The sequence below is a fragment of the Pimephales promelas genome, chromosome 18 (genome assembly GCF_988280905.1).
Source record: "Pimephales promelas chromosome 18, fPimPro1.hap1.1, whole genome shotgun sequence".
NCBI classification, from domain to species: domain Eukaryota; kingdom Metazoa; phylum Chordata; class Actinopteri; order Cypriniformes; family Leuciscidae; genus Pimephales; species Pimephales promelas.
In genome coordinates, this window is record NC_142786.1 from 10,142,801 (window position 1) to 10,162,074 (window position 19,274).

At 37.3% G+C, this 19,274-nt stretch overlaps 2 protein-coding genes across 12 annotated transcripts in view; both read left to right on the top strand.

The window, feature by feature from the left end:
- tbc1d5 (TBC1 domain family, member 5) overlaps positions 1-16,982 on the top strand; it is a 36,721-nt gene extending 19,739 nt beyond the window's left edge. For 4 of the 5 annotated variants that reach the window (XM_039678631.2, XM_039678635.2, XM_039678632.2 and 1 more), the window contains 15 exons: positions 447-549; positions 1,918-2,006; positions 2,157-2,213; positions 2,345-2,414; positions 2,516-2,688; positions 5,835-5,977; positions 6,291-6,397; positions 8,207-8,292; positions 8,730-9,019; positions 9,520-9,582; positions 10,567-10,775; positions 11,295-11,391; positions 11,479-11,558; positions 14,656-14,964; positions 15,775-16,982. In XM_039678631.2, coding sequence (XP_039534565.2) covers positions 447-549; positions 1,918-2,006; positions 2,157-2,213; positions 2,345-2,414; positions 2,516-2,688; positions 5,835-5,977; positions 6,291-6,397; positions 8,207-8,292; positions 8,730-9,019; positions 9,520-9,582; positions 10,567-10,775; positions 11,295-11,391; positions 11,479-11,558; positions 14,656-14,964; positions 15,775-16,014 — 2,116 coding nt within the window. In that variant the 3' untranslated portion in view covers positions 16,015-16,982. The remainder of the gene's footprint in view (positions 1-446; positions 550-1,917; positions 2,007-2,156; positions 2,214-2,344; positions 2,415-2,515; positions 2,689-5,834; positions 5,978-6,290; positions 6,398-8,206; positions 8,293-8,729; positions 9,020-9,519; positions 9,583-10,566; positions 10,776-11,294; positions 11,392-11,478; positions 11,559-14,655; positions 14,965-15,774) is intronic. The other variant, XM_039678634.2, reaches the window with a different exon arrangement.
- A 698-nt stretch (positions 16,983-17,680) lies between these two features.
- Positions 17,681-19,274, top strand: part of dazl (deleted in azoospermia like) — a 32,144-nt gene continuing 30,550 nt past the window's right edge. For 2 of the 7 annotated variants that reach the window (XM_089123235.1, XM_089123236.1), the window contains exons 1-2: positions 17,681-17,828; positions 18,415-18,531. In XM_089123235.1, the coding sequence (XP_088979361.1) occupies positions 17,814-17,828; positions 18,415-18,531 (132 nt within the window). In that variant the 5' untranslated portion in view covers positions 17,681-17,813. Of the gene's footprint in view, positions 17,829-17,886; positions 18,279-18,414; positions 18,532-19,274 lie in introns of those variants that run through there. The other 5 variants (XM_089123229.1, XM_089123231.1, XM_089123233.1 and 2 more) reach the window with 4 other exon arrangements.

A 19,274-nucleotide genomic window follows, 5' to 3' on the forward strand; every position in this document is an offset into this window, starting at 1 on the left:
TGCGTCGAACTCACGCCGTAGCTACGTCGTAGGCTGTGTGTAGTGCGCATACCCTTCGGCGTACCCTCTCCAAAAATGTAACAACGCGGTAATTCTACGTGTACCGCAAGTGCTGTGATTGGTCTGCTAGAACCGGTCCCCGGCTTTCACATGTTCCCTCTGTATGTTTAATTGCGGATCACAACGCAAAAGTACAGTATAAATGAAAACCAACGTGTAGTCTATAGCGTAGAGGCTACGGCGTATGTCCGACGCAGAAGTATAAATCAGCCTTTAGTTTCTTTCCTGGGGTGTTTTTCCTCAGAACTCTAACACATAGTTTGCTTGTTGGGAGAGGGAGTTTTCTGGATTATTCATGAACTATAATGAATGATTGTTTGTCTGACTGGTCCAGACACTACAGATACAATACTAAACAATATTTGTTAATCCTTGATTGTCTGCAGGTTTCCAGAGATGCTGTACTTCCAGGAAGAGGATGTCAGGACGAAGCTGACTGATATTCTCTTCTGTTACGCACGAGAGAATGAGCAGCTACTATATAAGCAGGTTTATACACACTTAATGAGTATGACAAATACTGCCACACCACAACATAACCTGTCAAACTGGCTCAGTCGATCTTGTCGTGTAATTTTGCCAAAATAAGCATTTACCTCTATGTAGGCTACTATGTCTCACCACATCGGCACCCAGTTTGCATGTCTAGAGTTTATTGCAACGTTTTTTTTGTTAAGGTTTTGGTTACTGTGTGTAATTTATTTAATGGAAAGCACATTCACTTCTAGTTGTCTTGCTGTTAATTTTAAATAAACATAGAGCAAGTAAGTGTCTGCTTATTTATTCAAACTAAGTTATATAACAGATGAATGTTGCTCTGCATACAGTGGTGTGAATAAGTGTTTGCTCCCATGCTAAAGTTGCCTAAAAAGAGGAATAAAAAATATATTTTGGATATTGATCTTAATGCCTTAATTAGAAAAATGAGGAAAACTCCAACCTTTAAGGACACAAATTTTCTTTGTGAATGAATAATGTATCATAAATTAATAAATGTTTTTCCTTAAAATACAGGGTGCATAAGTCAGGGCACCCCTATGTTAAATTCCCATAGAGTCAGGCACATTTTTATTTTTAAAAGCCAGTTATTTCATGGATCCAGGATAATATGCATCCTGATAAAGTTCCCTTGGCCTTTGGAATTAAAATAGACCCACATCATCACACACCTAGAGATTGGCATGGTTTTACTTCAGTTAGCCTAATAGCAGGTTTGATTTGCATTGAAAGATGATCTTATGGAAAGTACCCCATGCCAATCTCTAGGTGTGGTGGAAGGTGTGTGATGATGTGGGGATATTTTAATTCCAAAGGCCAAGGGAACTTTATCAGGATGCATATTATCCTGGATCCACGAAATAACTGGCTTTTAAAAATAAAAATCTGCCTGACTCTATGGGAATTTAACATAGGGGGCCAATGACTTATGCACCCTGTATTTTAAGGAAAAACATTTATTTATTTATGATACATTATTCATTCACAAAGAAAATTTGTGTCCTTAAAGGTTGGAGTTTTCCTCATTTTTCTAATTAAGGCATTAAGATCAATATCCAAAAGATGATTTTTTATTCCTCTTTTTAGGCAACTTTAGCATGGGGGCAAACACTTATTCACACCACTGTACATCATCTCCTTTATCCATCTGATTGGTTGTCGGTCCATCCAATTGTGCCCAGAGGCATTTAAGCTACGTCCATTAGTGACGCCCCTTTTGGAAATGATTCGTCTAGGAAGCTTTGCCAGACCATAACTCGGTTACAACTGAGAATGGTCTGGTTTTAACCAGGCTAATTTACCTCTACATTATCCTCTTGTTTCTCTCATTTTCATACCTGCTTCTCTGTCTCTCAACAGGGTATGCATGAGTTACTTGCCCCAATAGTGTTTGTTCTCCACTGTGACCACCAGGCATTTCAGCATGCCAATGAGACGGCCAATCCCAGGTCTGACCTATTACCACACAGGCGAGACTGTCATACAGATTTTTGAGGACTTGCTCAATTTGTTACGTGTATTGTTTAAAACTTTGAATCATTATTAATTGAATGTTCGGTATTTCTTAGTATATTTATTTAAACCATATTGTACCTCAGTTGCAGTGAAGAGATGAAAGTCCTTCTGGATCCTAAATTCCATGAGCATGATGCCTAGTGAGTAAATGTCACAATCACACTGGATGATCTTTAACAAAATTATGCCGAATAACCGAATATAGTTGCTAAACACACTTTGCTCAATCTGTTGCATGTCTTTTTTTTGTTCTTCATCAAATATCCCATAGTGTCATGTTTTCTCTGCTTATGGAGACAGCAGAACCCTGGTTTAGCAGTTTTGAGCGGGAGGTCAGAAAGGTACAATGGGTGACTTTACGTAAAATGAATTGCTTTGATATTTTGTCAGCTTCCAACTTCAATCTTGTTAACATGACTTAAACGGTGTTTAAACATTTCAGGGCAAAGAAGAGATGTTAACCAGCATCCCCTTTGCGAGACCACAGGACTCTGGCCCTTCTGTTGCTATTGTGACCAAAGTAAACCGGATTCAGGACCAGCTAGTAAAAAAACACGACATTGAACTGTACATGCACCTCAACAGACTAGAGATAGCACCCCAGATTTATGGCATGTGAGTATGAATGAACTCTATTATTATTGTATTAGGGGCCAAGCACCAAAGTTACTGTAGCTGCTATTGTATCTGTTAGTATTCTTATTCTTCCTCTCTATTGGGAATCTACAGCAGCCCTATGAACCTTATGCTACGTTCACACCGGACGCGTATTGGGCGTCAGGCGCGAATGATTTCAATGTTAAGTCAATGCAAAGACGCTTTACGCGCATGAAAAATTCCTGCGGCGCGAATGAGGCATGGAGGGCGGCGCGGAAGACGCGAATACGCCTCATTCACGCGTCAAGTTCTCGCGAATGGCGCGAATTGAGCATCTGGCGCGTTACGCGCGAATGATTTAGTTAGTGCCATTTGTGCATTCACGCGTTTGACGCGAATTCGCGTCTGCCGCCCGAGTGGAAAAATCTGAACTTTGGCGTGAATTCGCGCCGCGTTAACCAATCAGGAGCCTAGCTGCTTGCTCACGTGGTGCAGTGTCTGGATGCTTCAATAGATTATTTTGTAATATGACTAAATGCATGTTGGGATTATGCACAACAAAGCAAATGTTTTATCACTTGAAACATTATTTCTATATACGAGACATGTTCATTTTGTATTGAATGTTATATTCATTCCATATAGATTATATGAAAATAGTATTATGTTGTAAAGACAATCAACATATGTGCATAAATTCGTGTCTGGATGTGAGAGAGAGAAAAAAAAATCACAGGACAGGTTAATAACTTTTGAAGGCTGGCTCTATTTATCATCAAAACAAAAATAAATGACCGCTAGATTAGATGGATGAGGGCGAGGGTGATCCTCGCTCCGATGCGGGACAACAGGTCATCAAACTGGGCGCGTGACAGGCGGAAGTAACGCTGACAGCGGCCGTCATCCAGCGCAGCTCCTGGAGCGAGCAAATGGTGAAACTCGCCAAACGGTTCGGCTCCGAACGGTCGGGTGGACACAAATATACGGCGATGATGATCCCCACGCCGCTGTTCTGCTATCCAGAGTAAATACAGAGTGGTAACTCTCTTGATGAATGCTCGGTCGACATAAAAACAATGGCCGCCAACGGATTTCGATTCTGACGCGTGTCACGCGCGTAAATTTCGCTTCAAACTTTTGTTTTTACGCGTGCCAGTTTCGCTCTTGACACGCGAATTAACACAAAGTGGTCAAGCGTCAAACTAGACGCGTTAGGCGCGAATGTGACGCGCGATTCGCGTCCGGTGCGAACGTAGCATTAAAGGTGCAAGGTGTAAAAAGTTTGAGTATCTATTAACAGAAATGCAAAATGACATCCATAACTATGTTATAATAACTCGCTCTAGATTACGGGAGAATTTAACTAATTTGCCGCTACGCCTCCTAAAATCAGCTCAGTCCAATCTTTGTACAGAGCCGCACAGAAATTAATGAACAGATTTTTGATATTCACTACTGTTTCTGGGAAACGCCTTTCCGAAGTGGACAACGCCTGTTTGTTGACCTATGCTGTGTTAGCCTAGCATGCTAATTGTTTAACACGTAAATAAGAGGATATTCATTCTAATGTGGCTCTTTTGCTTTAATCAGATTAAACATAAAATATGAAAGAGTCTTCATAATATTAGACTCTTTATTTTTGGACCATCAATTGTATTTGTGCCTTTGACTCAAGTCTATTTGAGTTTACACAACCAACTTAGCCAACTGAGTGGCGCACTGTGTAGAGCAATGTGCTTTATGTTGGAAAATCATTTAATTAAATCCTGTGTGGTGCAAACTTATACAATTTAAATTTTGCTGTGTCCATAATGTTGCTTAATAAAAACCTGTGCTCAAAAATACATTGTGATAAGACAATGAGCACCTGACCAGAAAGTTGTGGGTTTGATTCCCATGTGGTGTGTGATCATAGCAGATCATGTTGTGGTATTTCGGCTCAGCCTTGCAATAATCTTTAAACCTCTTGTTGTTGTTATTTGGGGCAAAGCGCCAAAGATGCTTTAACTTCTTGCATCTGTTGGTTTTCTTTTTCTTTTTAGCTATTTTTTGAAGTCATAGAACCCATGGAAGTGCTTAAGACTGTTATTGTTGCTAGAATCTATATATATATATATATATATATATATATATATATACACACACACACACACACACTATATATATATATATATATATATGTATATATATATATATAGAAATAGATATAGATATACGTATATAGATACATGTCTCAGTCTTGGTCAAAAGTTTACTTACACCTTGCAGAATCTGCAAAATGTTCATTATTTTAATAAAATAAGAGGGAATACAGTACAAAATGCATGTTACTTTTTATTTAGTACTGTCCTGAATAAGATATTTTACATAAAAGATGTTTACATATGAAGAGTTCAGATGCAAAAGCCTCTAAATGCCATTTGAAATTTTCTTCTTTAATGATGTTTTTTATCAAACTTGTATATTTAAGTTCAGTAATTTCACTTAAATAACAATTAATAGGTAATTATCATTGCCATTTAAGTGAAATTACTGAACTTAATAAAAATCATCATTAAAGAAGAAAATTTAAAATGGCATTTAGAGGTTTTTGCATCTGAACTCTTCATATTGTCCACTAGACTAGACAATAGCTAAAAAAGCTGAATTTATAAAAATTATCCCTTTCAAAAGTTTACATACACACTGTGTGTCTACTTGGTCCACGGCTGTTTTTCGTTTTGTGATGTTGTTATTGAGTCGTTGTTTGAAAAAAAAAAAAAAAAACTCTAGGTCCCACAAATTCTTTTGTTTCCCTGCGTGTTTTCGTGTATTTTAACCTTATCCAGCAGTGACTGATTTTCAAATCCATATTTTCACACTGAGGACAACTGAGGGACTCAGTTGCAGCTATTCCAAAAGGGTCAAAGAATCAAGTGTATGTCATTTTTATAAATTTCAAAAATTAAATAATTATAATAAAATAAAATAAATTTAATTAAATTAAATGATTCATTCAATAATTAAAATTATATTTTTTATTTTCAATTTTACTCATTTATATTTAATCATTATTTCTTGTCATTTCTCCTTGGTGCATATAAATGATGTAGAATTAAAGATATGTTAAAATTAGTCAACTTTTCCATCAGCTATAAATTCTGTTTCTGTGTGTTTGCGGGCAGTCGCTGGGTTCGACTGCTGTTTGGTCGGGAGTTTTCACTGCAGGATCTGTTGGTGGTCTGGGATGCTCTCTTTGCAGACAGCATCACTTTGGACTTGGTGGATTACGTGTTTGTCGCTATGCTTCTGTACATCAGAGATGCATGTAAGTTAAATTCTCTCTCATCTGTGATTTTGTTCATAACACAAACCAATGGAACACAAGATATAGACTTACATCTTGGAGCTCTATGGATATCAAGCAACACATAACCCACAAAAAGAGTCATCAGCTTGTTTAGTTGGGCATCACTGCCACCTACATACCCAATCCAAACACAGGAGCTAATGACATGCAGATGAGTTGGGTTAGGCCTGTTGGAATTGAACATGTACCTTTACAAAAAGCTCTAGAAGAACTTTATCAGTTTATTTGAAAGTCCAGTAACTGTATCGTTCCTGTGTCGTTCATGTCGTAGTGATCGCAAGTAACTTTCAGACGTGTCTTGGCCTCCTGATGCACTATCCTCCTATTGGAGACATCCATTCACTGCTCCTAAAAGCACTATTCCTCAGAGACCCTAAGGTACTGTCAGGCACACCCACTCTTTCATATTCTCTTTTATACATCATAAATAAATTAATATTTTAAAATATGTAATTATTAGATTACAATATTTATGTATAATATAATTTTTGTAATATAATAAAAGTAATATAATAAGTTATATTATTATAATTTATTCTGGAACTTATTTTATGTAAATTTAAAGGGTAACTAAACACCAAAACAACTTTTTTTAGTTAATGATCTGTAAGAATGGAGCTTCATAAATGCTGTTCATTTGATTCGAGTACATTTTTTGACAATTGAGTACAAAGTGTTTTGATTTTCAAATATATGGTGTAAAAACGTCTGAGTGCTGCCCTCTTCAGGTTAAACGGAAAGCTCCTGCAGTAGGGGTACTTTCTGACGTAGCGAACTCTCAGACGCACTCTGTCACGCCCTTGGTGCGAGCTCACCACGCCTTGGCAGCCCCTGGTATAAAAGCATCTGGTTCCGTCAAAACTACTGTAGCGAGTCAGGAGTTGGATTTATGAGTATTGAAAACGATCAGGATAGCATAGCCTATATTAGCATCTAGTTAGCATAGCATTTATATAGTTATTTAGATTATTTTTGAAAACGATCAGGATAGAGTATTGTTGCATCTATTTAGCATAGCATTAAATAGATAATTTAGATTATTTTGTGCTCTAGTAGCATAGTACAGTTAGGATAGCTTCAAGTTAGCATAGATTTATCAGTGTTTAGTACAGTGATCAGGATAGTAACGGAATAGAGGTGGACATGGGCTTCTCCACACAGCTCCACACGCAGTGCCAAACACTGCTCGTCCTGCATGGACTCCTCCACCGCAGCGGCGTCTTGATGTGAGTGATCATGGATATTTTAATCACAATTTATGGTTAGGATAAAGTTAATCCTCTGGGGTCGACAAACGAGCCGGCGCATTTTGCTGGATTTTTTCACATAGCGGCAGAATATCAATATGAATATATGCCCACAGAGCGCGCGCTATTGAGATCAACTCGACGACAAAACTCATCAGATGCCGGTCGCGATGCGGGAGTTAAGACCGCAGTTTGAGCCAGCGTCTCGAATGGATTTGGCCCTGTGCCTACATACAATTCACCCTCATCCACTTCAGGTGAAGGTGAAGGTGAGGGAGAAAAGTCCTCGACTTCAAATGGCCGCTCTGTTGCAAAGGCAGCTACTTGCGTCACTCCAGTCTCTCTCTATTTTAGAGTCTGACAGCAGCTGTCACTCACGGCGGGTCTCAGGTGCACGCCCCCTGGCCCCGCTGGGGTCTGCCCATTTTTTCAGCATTTTTCAAATATTGCTAGTGGGTGGAGTCAGGCTCTGACCAGGGGTTTAGTTACCCTTTAAGGAATTTATCCCAGTGTCCCAAACACAGATTTACTGTAAGCTAGCTTGACATTCAAAAGCAGAGACGTTCTATACGGCTGAAAGTACCGTATGCACTCCGTATAACGTATCTTGGTAACACTTTACAATAGCGTCTCATTTGTTAATGTATTAAGTAACATGAGCTAACCATGAGCAAAACGTTTGTTACTGTATTTGTTCATCTTTGCTAACGTTAGTTTATAAAAAATATAGGAAGTCATTGTTCTTATTACTTCATGGTGCATTAACTAATGTTAACAAATACAAATATAGATTTTAAAAATGTATGAGTAAATATTGAAATTAACAAAGTTTAGTAAATGATGTAGAAGTGCAGTTCATTATGCGTTAATGTTAACTAATAAATCCTTATTGTAAAGTGTCACCCTTGTTTTTGTCATATGTCTTTTTATATAATTTTAGAATAATCCACGACCAGTAAACTACCAGTTCCAGCAAAACCTTGAATACTACAAAACCCGTGGAGCCGACTTGGTCAACAAGACTAGGTATCTTGTGTTTTTGTGCATATTATATACATATTTACTATATATTGTATAAAAATTAGGCTTGCATCCAAAATAAAAGTTTGTGTTTACATAATATATGTGGGTGCACTGTGTATAATTATTTATATATATATATATACACACACACATGCCTGTATATTTAAGAAAAAAATATTATTTATATATAAAATGTTTACATTTATATATAATATAAATTATATATAAATCTATATACAGTATATACATGAAAATATTTCTTAAATATGTATTTATATATATAAAATAATTATACACAGTGCACCCACATATATTATGTAAACACAAACTTTTATTTTGGATGCGATTAATCGCGATTAATCATTTGACAGCCCTAAAAATAAAAATATAAAATTATATTTATTTACAATTCAGAAAATATTTTCTTTCTTTTTCTATAGGGCCAGCAGTAAAGCAGCACCTCTCAACATTAATAAAGTATCCAGTTCTCTTCTTAATTTCGGCCGGAAGCTCATTGCGCCGATCGGAAGCGGCTCCAGCGGTATCTCGCCAATTAACAGCGAGGTGATCTCAACTCCTCACCTTCAGACTCCAGTGCCACAACCATTGGCCAAGCCTTCATCATGCACCGCTCCGGCATATACACAGATCAAATCACAGCCGCACACACAAACGCAGTATCAGCACCGACTGCTGAAGTCTGAAAGTATGCCAGTGCACCTCAGCAAAGGTGAGCACTCGTATACTCACAACTTTTCAACCCCGTATGCCTACTGATTGGCTGCATCCAAAATCACATACTTGCATACTATATAGTAGGTAAAAAAACAAAAAGAACTATGTCCAAGTAGTCACAGTACTCATAAAAGAGTAGACAAAAAGTACCCGGATGACTTACTACTTGTGTCATGATTCTGCAGTGAAGTGTTGGAACTGAAGCTGGTAGGTCACATGATAATGACAACATGGCAAATTTAGGACTTCCCAATTACTATCTTACTACATACATTCATACTATATAGAAGTAATTACTTATTCAAAATAATTACCTACTCGAGAGTATGCAATTTCGGATGCAGCCATTGTGTTGATTTTTCCCATATACCTCCTGAATTTATTAATACTTCGGTGTGCATGGATTATTATTTGAATGTGTACGTGCATGTGCTTAAACATAGTTACATGTGACAGAATAGGTGTGTGCTGTAGCCTTACTCTGCTGTCTGTTAGACTTAGGTCCTTGTGGAGCCTCTCAGATATCTCTCCCTTCCCAGATTCAATCTGATACCCCAGGTAACTGCTGCCATGACGATAACGACAGCACCAGAGAGTGCATGCATGCTTTAGAAATGCTTTTTATTTGACTTTGTTTTTTGTATGTTTCTTGGTGTGCTTTTACTGTGACGTGTCCGCTCTGTAATGCATGCATGTCTGTGTTAAAATAAACTCGGTGTGATCATGTATTTCATGCTGCTGCTTTTTGCCACCAGGCTTTTTCAGTTTTGAAAAAAATCCAATAAAAAATAAATGTAATTTATACTACCATCTAAACGATAAAAATTTAGTTTTAAATGTTTTTGAAAGAATTCTCTTTTGCTCTCCAAGGCTGCATTTATTTAATCATTAATCAGTAAATTTTACATTTTAAATTACAAATTTAAAATAACTACTTTCTATTTGAATATTTTTTAAATGTAATATATATTCCTGTGATGGCAAACATTACTCCAGTCTTCAGTGTCACATGATCCCTAAGAAATCATTCTTATATGCTGATTTGATGCTTAAGAACCATTTTTTAGTATTTGCAATTTTAAAAACATTTGTGTTTTTTTTTGGAATTTTTTTGTGGGAACCATGATGCATTTTTATTTAGGATTCACTAATTAATAGAAAGTTCAAAATAACTCTTTTGTAACTTTATAAATGAGTGATCAATTTAATCCATCCTTGCTCAATTTAAAATTTCTTTAAAAAACCGGGGGGAAACGTCCTGGGCCCAAAGTATTCGATATTGATTGGCAGTGTAATTATTCTCTGAACTTTCCATATCCGTGTTTTGTTAGTTATCTTCATAGTCCAAAGAAAATTCTCCTGTTTTTAAAATCATGTTTTGTTTTACTTTTGATTTACTGCATGCTTGTGATTGTGTCTCAGACTCTTCATGTTATTTATCTATCTTATGATTTTTTTTTAAATTGTTCTGTTATCCTTGAATTTGGTTGTCTGTTCTCATAGGCTGCCTGAGATTAACTTTTGTTGATGTCTGCCTTGCAGGCCACACCCCCAGGACCATGAGTTCCTCCCCCAGCTCTGAGAGTTTGTCTGGTGGGCGGGACCATGCAATGTCTTCCCCTCCTCTCCCTGTGTCCACAGGGCAAGACTCCAGCACATCATCTCCGCCTTCCTCTGCAACGAAGAAAGACTCTTTCTTTAATATCAGTCGCTCACGGTCCCACAGTAAAACTATAAACAAGAAGGATGCGGTAAGAAGCAAATTTTGTGTTTGCTTTTCCAACTTTGCCATTTGCATTCCCAGGCTTTCATTTTGTGTCCACTATTTCTTTATATTGCATGCAAATTACTTGGATATTATGTTGTAGCTCCTGTTCAAGGGATACTCCACTTTTTTGGGAAATTGGCTCATTTTACCACTCCCCCAGAGTTAAACAGTTTTGGTCTTACCGTTTTCGAATGTATTCAGCCGATTTTTTGATATTAAGAAGAATATCAGTAACCAGACAGTTTCTGGTCTCATTGACTTCCATAGTAGGAAAAAAATACACTATGGAAGTCAATGAGACCAGAAACTGTCTAGTTACTGATATTCTTCTAAATATCAGAAAATCGGCTGAATACATTCGAAAACGATAAAACTCAGCTGTTTAACTCTGAGGGAGTGGTAAAATGAGCCTATTTCCAAATAAAGTGGAGTATCCCTTTAATGTTGTATCTTATAGGTGCTTTATGGATGCTAATTTATGCGTATGTATCCTTACGCACAGGAGGAGCTTGAGGCCCAGGTGTCATTTTTACAGGGTCAGATTAATGACCTAGAGGCCATGAGTAAATATTGTGCCAAGATGATGAACATGCACATAGGTGAGTCACTGAGCCAGTTCGTTATCTCTGCACTCACAAACACACTGATGATGGAATCGTAATGATTGTGCTTTGATTAATGGACAGGAAAAATTCAAGATGTGATACTGCAGGAGCATCTGGAGAAGGAAGATGAGGTTCTGGTGTCACTTGCTGGACTAAAACAGGTATGACTCAGGTCTCCACTTTGCAAAAAAAAACTGTAATAATAAGATAAACACTAAATATTGAATACATACTGTATATAACAATACATTTTGTGTGTGAAATTAAAACTTGTTCACCATTTTCAGTGTTCTTCTCACGTAAAATAATTTTGGTAACACTTAAAATATGGTCCTATTCAAATATTGAAATTAACAATTACAAAGATCAGTAAAATGCTTTAATGGGGTGGTTTACTGCTTTTTTTTTTCTTTGCATGATTGTGTGTATGGGGTGCAATATAACATGTATTCATGGTTTTTCTTTTTTTAAAAGTCTTATTTTTCGTAAATTTCTCCTTTATTGTCAGCCGCGCTCTCCTCTGTCATTTGAACGACCGGTTGACTTCCTGAGTCTATGAAACCACTCTCTCAGAAACAGGCAGTGGGCTCAGATTGGTTAGTTTGGGCTGGTGTGTTGTGATTGGCTAAACTCTAGTGCACGTTGTCCGGAAAAATCACACCCATTACCTTTACGAGCGAAGTTCAGTGTTGCCTACTTATATATTTAGCGAGTATTCAGACCCCTTTAGCGACAAATTTTCAAAAAATGCAACTAGCGACAAATCTAAAGACCTTTTCTGTTGTTATTAGAGACTTTTGGAGACTATCTGACGTGAAAGCACATATCGTTTTTACTCTTCTCAACGAGCAGAGGGTGCTGCCGTGGGTCCCACCCTGTCCCAAATCATTCACAGGTGGCCAGTCCTCGCGCAGCAGACCCTCCCAGCTGTAGACAGAGCAGATGTTCACTCCTCCCCGTACAGACTCCAAAAGAATCACGCAAATGAGTAGCTATTTTTAGCATCTTTTTGCTCTCTCTTATCACTTATCTCCTTACTTTAAAAAATAATGTTTTTTTTATTTAATTAATTTAGTTTCCTATTTTTTTCTTGTGCTTACAGTATTACATTTTTTTTGTCATTCACTAGGCCTATATCAGTTTTACTCGTTCTATTGTGTGACAAGAAATATATAGGAAATGTGAACAGCTTAATTTTACATTCGGCTATATTATAATATCTTAAAGGGGTCATGAACTGGCTTTTTAAAGTTTATTATATTGTTGTCTGAGGTCAACTTATAACGTTCGCTTGGTTTTTCCATTCAAAAACATCAAAATGAACAAGTAATAGGCTATTTTGTACCCTGGTTGTGAGCCTACCTAAAAAACAGTCGGTTTTTATGGGCGTGTCGCACTGAAGACTTGGAAGTAAACACCCACTGCTGCGAGTGGAGAACAGTTTTGCATATTATAATGAGTTTAACTCACCCGTCGGCGGTGCACATGGGGGAAAACGTCCAGTGTAAAATGGCAACCGGATTCGCCCATACATGTTCGACCCAGAGTCCGTGTGTTGCACCATTCCTGTCAGATCCAATATAGACGGCAGAGCACTGTTCTTTTCTCTTAATCGGTCTGCAATTCCAGTCTTGTTTACAAAACAATCCTCAGTGAAATGAAGTGAACAGACGACGATGTTTTACCTCATCAGCTGGAACGTCATTAAAAATAAAAAGTTTATCCATGCAGTCCTATTGGAATCCAGAGGAAGCTTATGCAGCGACTGTCTTGCATAACCAGGCACTGCACAATATTCTGTATTGCTCGGTAGCGATCCAGTTTGTCATCACGAGGTAGGCATGTACGTTACTTAGCTATGTGTGTAATGTGTGCGAATCGGTGGGCGGGGCTAAACCTGACGTGTTGAAGCAGGCGTTGATCTTCTGCGGGGGTGGTGTTTTATCCTCTTTGTCGTCATAGTTCCCCACTTTTAAAAACGAGTCGTTTTCAGAGGCTGGTGTCAATAAAAGCTTTTATTGGACTAACAAGGACGTTTTCAGTTCTGAAACTTACAGGATATTCTTATAATATGATGACCTCTTAGATGTCAAAAGCTCAAGGAAAATTTGATTTCTCAGTTCATCACCCCTTTAAATACAGTATGTGAGCTGAGCATTAATTTATAGAGAAAACACATTAGGCAAGCAAAACGCAAGTACGACACGATGGCGTCACAAATATGCTAATTAGCGTATGACGTCATCTAGCGACATTTAGCGACTTTTAGGGAAGGTGTTAGCTACTTTCATTTGAAAATAGTTGGCAACACTGTCGAAGTTGGATGTGTTGTTCATGTCAAATGTACATAATGGTGTCGATACTGCAGTATCAGTATGAGCCAGAATCAGACCCAGAAAGCGGCGATGAAAACAGGCAAGCAGAACCTCACCACACATGGCTCTGAAACGTCTCTGAATATATATATATATATATATATATTAACTTTATAAACGTTTGTCTTACACAATAGCATTGAACTAACTGGCTACTATATACAGAAACAGAAATTGAAACCAGAAATTGGTTTACGTTCTTGATCATATCGAAAAATAACGTCATAAAAGTATATATACATGAAAAATAAATTTACAACATAAGTACATATACAAAATTCAGGTACATAATGTTTGTAGGCGTTTGTCGTAGACACAAAATAGCATAACTAGTAGCCTAGTGGCTATAAAGCCAGTGCTGGCAGTTGATAAAACTAAACATTACATCTGAAATTATACATGCAAATACATTTAAAATGATTAAGTCTTAGCCTACTTACAGGTTGTGGCACAACAACTGCTGCCTCTGGTTTTAAAGTTGGAACTGCTTCATGTTTTAGTAACAGTTTCTTGTTGAATCCGGCATTGAATTGGTGGAGATTCTGGAAGCTGTTTTTCTTAAAATGCGCAGCACAGAGAGCTAAACTACGAACGTCATTTTCAGGAACAAAATCAAAAATAAATTGTATAAATTGTAAATTTAAATTTGTATATTCATGGCTCCGCATATACTAAATTAATCAAAAGTGTAGTTAAATTCAAGCTATTTTAAGGCATGAATCTTTTTTTTTTTTACAGGAAAAACGTATGTAATTTTTGTGATCACTGATGAGTTTTAAGGGAAACAATTATTGAATTTTCTAAATGCAATTATAACACACTCATATATATGCATTAATATAAAAATATAATTTGAGGTCTCTCTTAACCATTTTGTCCCCAGATTAAGGACATCCTGAAGGGGGCTCTCAGATTCAACCAGAGTCAGCTGGAGGCGGAGGAGAATGAGGAGATCTCCATAGCTGACGATCACTACTGCTCTAGCCAATATAGTTCACTAAAGGACCAGAGTGATCCAGACGCTGGATCTTCAGATGGACAACAAGTGGTTCCAGAGCTCTATGACCACCAGGAAGGAGACATGGTTGCAGAGAAAGAAGAGGAAGAGGTAGCAGAGAAAGAAGAGGAAGAGAAGGAGGAGAAGGTCAAAGTCTTGACCACTGAGAATGTCCCCACAATACCAGAGCCACAGGTTAGAGATGATTATCACTAGTGCGCAGGTACATGCTCATTCTATAAATTCATTTCAAGGTTCTACTTTAGTAGACCAAGATTAGACCATGCAAGATTCATTTTGTGACGTATAAACACATTTATAACTGTAAAAATAAAAAAAAGTATTTTCCCCAATTAATATCGAACAAATTAAAGGCAGTACAATAAATTATTTATAAACACTTTTACAATCTGTATATTCATTTTATTTGCATGCATTTCATTTGTGTAACAAAATAGGCATGGAGAGGGTGGCGGATTCATTAATTGTCATAGAATAATAATAATTAGGCTAATAAAATGGCTTTTTTTAAATGGGATTTTGTATGGGATTAGCTTTATGGGCTGTGAATCAATAAAAAAATTATTTAAAGCAATTTTATTTTAGTATTATTAATATACTACTATAACATTTATATATTTATTTTGAATTAGCTTGTTTTTTATATTTGGGGTATTTTTCATTATTTTATCATTTTTTCTATTTCTATTGAGCTTTATTTTTATTTCAGTTTTAGTCATTTTAATACTTAAGCTTTTTCATTTTTGGTAGTTGACAAGGCAATATTTTATATTTTTCTTTCAGTTTTTCATCTAATATTTTTTTTTTAAATTTCAGGTTTATTTAAATAGATTTAGTTTATTGTAATTGGTATAATTTTAAGTAATAATAACATACTGACTACATGCTGATTAATTGATTGCATAAATATATGCTGAGAAAAACCTCCATATGCAACGCGATTCACCCAAACTCCAATTTCATACACACTTTTTATTGTCCTAGGTTTCTGAAGGGAGAAACTGGGATGACTACATCTTGGTCACACAGGATGGCGAGCCATCAGAGAGTGAGGAGCAAAGCATAACCACCACGGCTCCACTCTTTAAGCACGTGCGAGGCCTAAACAAGGCAGATTTTCAAGATCCTCTGATGGGGACCACGTCTGGGTCCTCCAGTCCAGATGACGGCAGCACTCACAGCAAGGACTCTGACTTCACTATTGTTAATCCTACTGACCTTTGAACCTTGATTTACCCTAAATATGACTGGACCCATCATTAACACTTAAGAAACTCTGCTGGATGTTTGCACATATGAACTCAGGCTGACTGCCTCGTGTGCCCCCATGCCCTGTAGCTCAATCCCTAAACCATACATTATGTTTCTTAAATCCTGGACCTCTGGCTGTGTATTTAAAACCACCCTAATTCAAAATAACTGTTTTTTTTTTTTTTTTTTGTGCTCCAAATGTGAGGCCCTGGCCATAGATCCTTTGCTCTGTTACATAAATGTGGTATCTAAAGCCATAAAATGCAGCCTCGACTTTAATGAGATTTTTCATTCTGTAATTTTCTTTGAAAATGTCCTAAAGGTTTTGGACCGCATCTTGACGTTTGTGTAGAAAACCTATATTAGTTTTCTTCTAAATCAATATCCTGTGAAATGCATTTAACAGACACTCTCTGCCTCAGATAAAAGCTATATTCTGCTTCAGTTTTCCCTCTATCTCTGTCTTCTTCTCTTTTTGGAGGGAACTGGCTTTTGTGATAAGGACAGGACATTGACAGATGCTCAGTCTAGCAGTAGAGAGCGCCTCTTTATGAAATGGACTGAGTGTCTCTCATTCTCTCTCTTTACTGATTCATTCACTCTCACTCACTATCTTTATTGATTTTCCATGAACCAGTGCCTGAGCTGTTGTCCATTTTCCGTTTTTGTCTGTTCTTTTTTTAAGATCGAGATTTTAGCCCATAGACCACGACATAGTCATTTGTTAAATTATGGATTTGTCTTTCTTTCATATTTGTCATAATTTTTTAAGCCAATGATATGTGAAGCTTTTATGTTCTAGTATTTCTCCAATGTCATTAGTCTTGTTTGGTTGCCGTGGTAACTGTGTATTGTTTTGCACATGACACGAAGGATGTTTCTAATACTGATATTCTATTAACTCTGGATGAATAAAAAGCATTACTCTTGTCTAATCCAAAGATCTATGCACGCTACAGTTTCCTTTTACCCTGATGTTATTTTTAGCCATTCATTTATTCTTGCCTGTAAACTTCCTCCACATACCAGCCTAGTAGGTTTTGGTCTGGTTTCACAAAACCAGAATTACCGTAGGCTTTTTTTTTTAGTACAATTGGGGCATATGAGCAGCTTTTATAACTGATTTGCATCTTGAGACAATTGCACTGACATTTAAGTGCAGTTGCTTTCAGTTGAAACAGCTCAAACAAGCATTTTAATCCAGGACTAGGTTTAGGCCTTGTCTGTAAGTGTAAAGAGTCTATGGTAAAGAGGCATGACCTCAAATTCAGTCCAGACAGGCAGCTCATAATTTGCGACTTCTAGCGGTTAGCTATCGCTATAACAACATTTCCTCCTCAATGATGGATTAGCATTGGACCAAATTGCCAATCAAATTCAGACAATGTTATTACATTTTCTCATTTTAAAAACGCTGATTTATTTGCAATTGCAATGCTAAACAAAGTTTTGGTAGCCTTTAAAGTTTTTTAGGGTCCAGGAAGTAGGCTATCTCTTGTAACTTTCTCAAACTTTTATACTGTATCACTATACCACATTATTTTAGAAATAAATAGAGTATGTAATGATTACGATTTGACCGATTTTTTTTTTTAAATCAATGTTTGTTATTCTGTATTGACTTTAAAATTCGCCTTATTTGGTATGTTGCATTTTTCAATTAGGGCTGAGAATGGGTGTGGCCCTCTAATGCGACTCAGACATCCATCCAGAAGCACAGACCCAACAAGCTACTCCTCGCAGTCGCTTCATTAACTTATTTTGTCATTTTAATGGTTTTATATATGGTAAGTAACAAAAGTAGTATTAGTAATTGATCGTTACATCTTTCAGCCACCATCTATAAAGTTATATGTTGTTAATATCGAGTTGTATTGCTGTAAATATATTGCGCGGTTAATTCGCCATCAAGGAAATCAATTGAAACCGTCGTCCATTGAATTATGGTCATCTGCCAAGAGAGCACAAATGTTCGGCTAATTAGCTCATTTTAGCCTAAATTTCTAGATTGCTTAATGAAGAAACATGATGTACACACCGTGTACGAGATTGACGCGGTTTCGACCGCGTGTGGTCGAGCACTTTGAAACTTCATCTAGCATTTCGTTTGACTTTCTTTAGCGTTAATTTTAGGGAATCGATAACGAAACGTGAGGCCTTAACGTTACTTCAAATCTAAGATGTTGTATCAGGGTGTTAAGTTACCCCTGTGCCTTATATGTGGGCTGTATTCCCAGGTAATGGTAATTTGAATCTCAAAAACTTTATTGATTGGTTTTGAGAGCTCAAGCGTATTTTTTACCTGTTCGACTTCTATTGTTAATAATGTGTGTTGATGTGACGTTAGTGCTGACAATGTTGTAAAATCCACAGGATATCCAGAAGCACCGTCAGGGCTTTCCGTCCTCTCTGAAGCTGTCTAACGGCTACATTTTACCTGAGGGCAAGATGACGCCCAACACACTGTTCGTCGGCGGGATTGACATGAAGGTAATGGCGTTGATGATAAACTGAGACCGCTGTTCGTTGTGTGGCCTAATATGTGTAAACTGGTTCATTGCGGTTCTATATTCTATCAACAATTGGATTGTTTCTATCTAGCGTTACTCTACAAACTGATCCACTTTTTACAGTGGTGGACTTCGTTAAGTTTTTTTCAAGTATCTGTATCGGTCTTTGTCAGGTGACGTCACACTCTAGGTCCACGAAGTGCATTATGGGCGTAGCCGCCATTTGTAAGGTATCGATGCTGGCCCTGGGGTATTCTCAAGGGGGTAATCCATCAGCCGGAAGCTGAAGCTGCTGTTAGCATCCCATTGACTCCCATTCATTTTGGTGTCACTTTGACAGCAAATAACTTTACATCTGAGGCGTCCAAAGACTCCATTTATCCATTATTTATTTCTAAAGAAACACGACAATGTATAAAAGGCTCCATTACTTTGTATGTTACGTTATGGCCACGTAGAAACCGTTCTTGTTAAAATAGGCTAAAAATTGCGTCATAACCTGCGGGGCGCGTTTAATAATAAAAAGAGCTATTAAAAGCACAAAAAGCTCAAGAGATGCTGTTCCCGATGCGGCGCGCGCTGCGAAACAGACCGCAACGAGATAAGTGTATACTTTGGGCTTCATGTGCGCGTCTAAACGATCAAATGTACACAAAAATGTGTCAAAATGACTGGCTTGGAGATTCACTTAAACAGTTTATGTCTAAAATGGACGCAGTTATG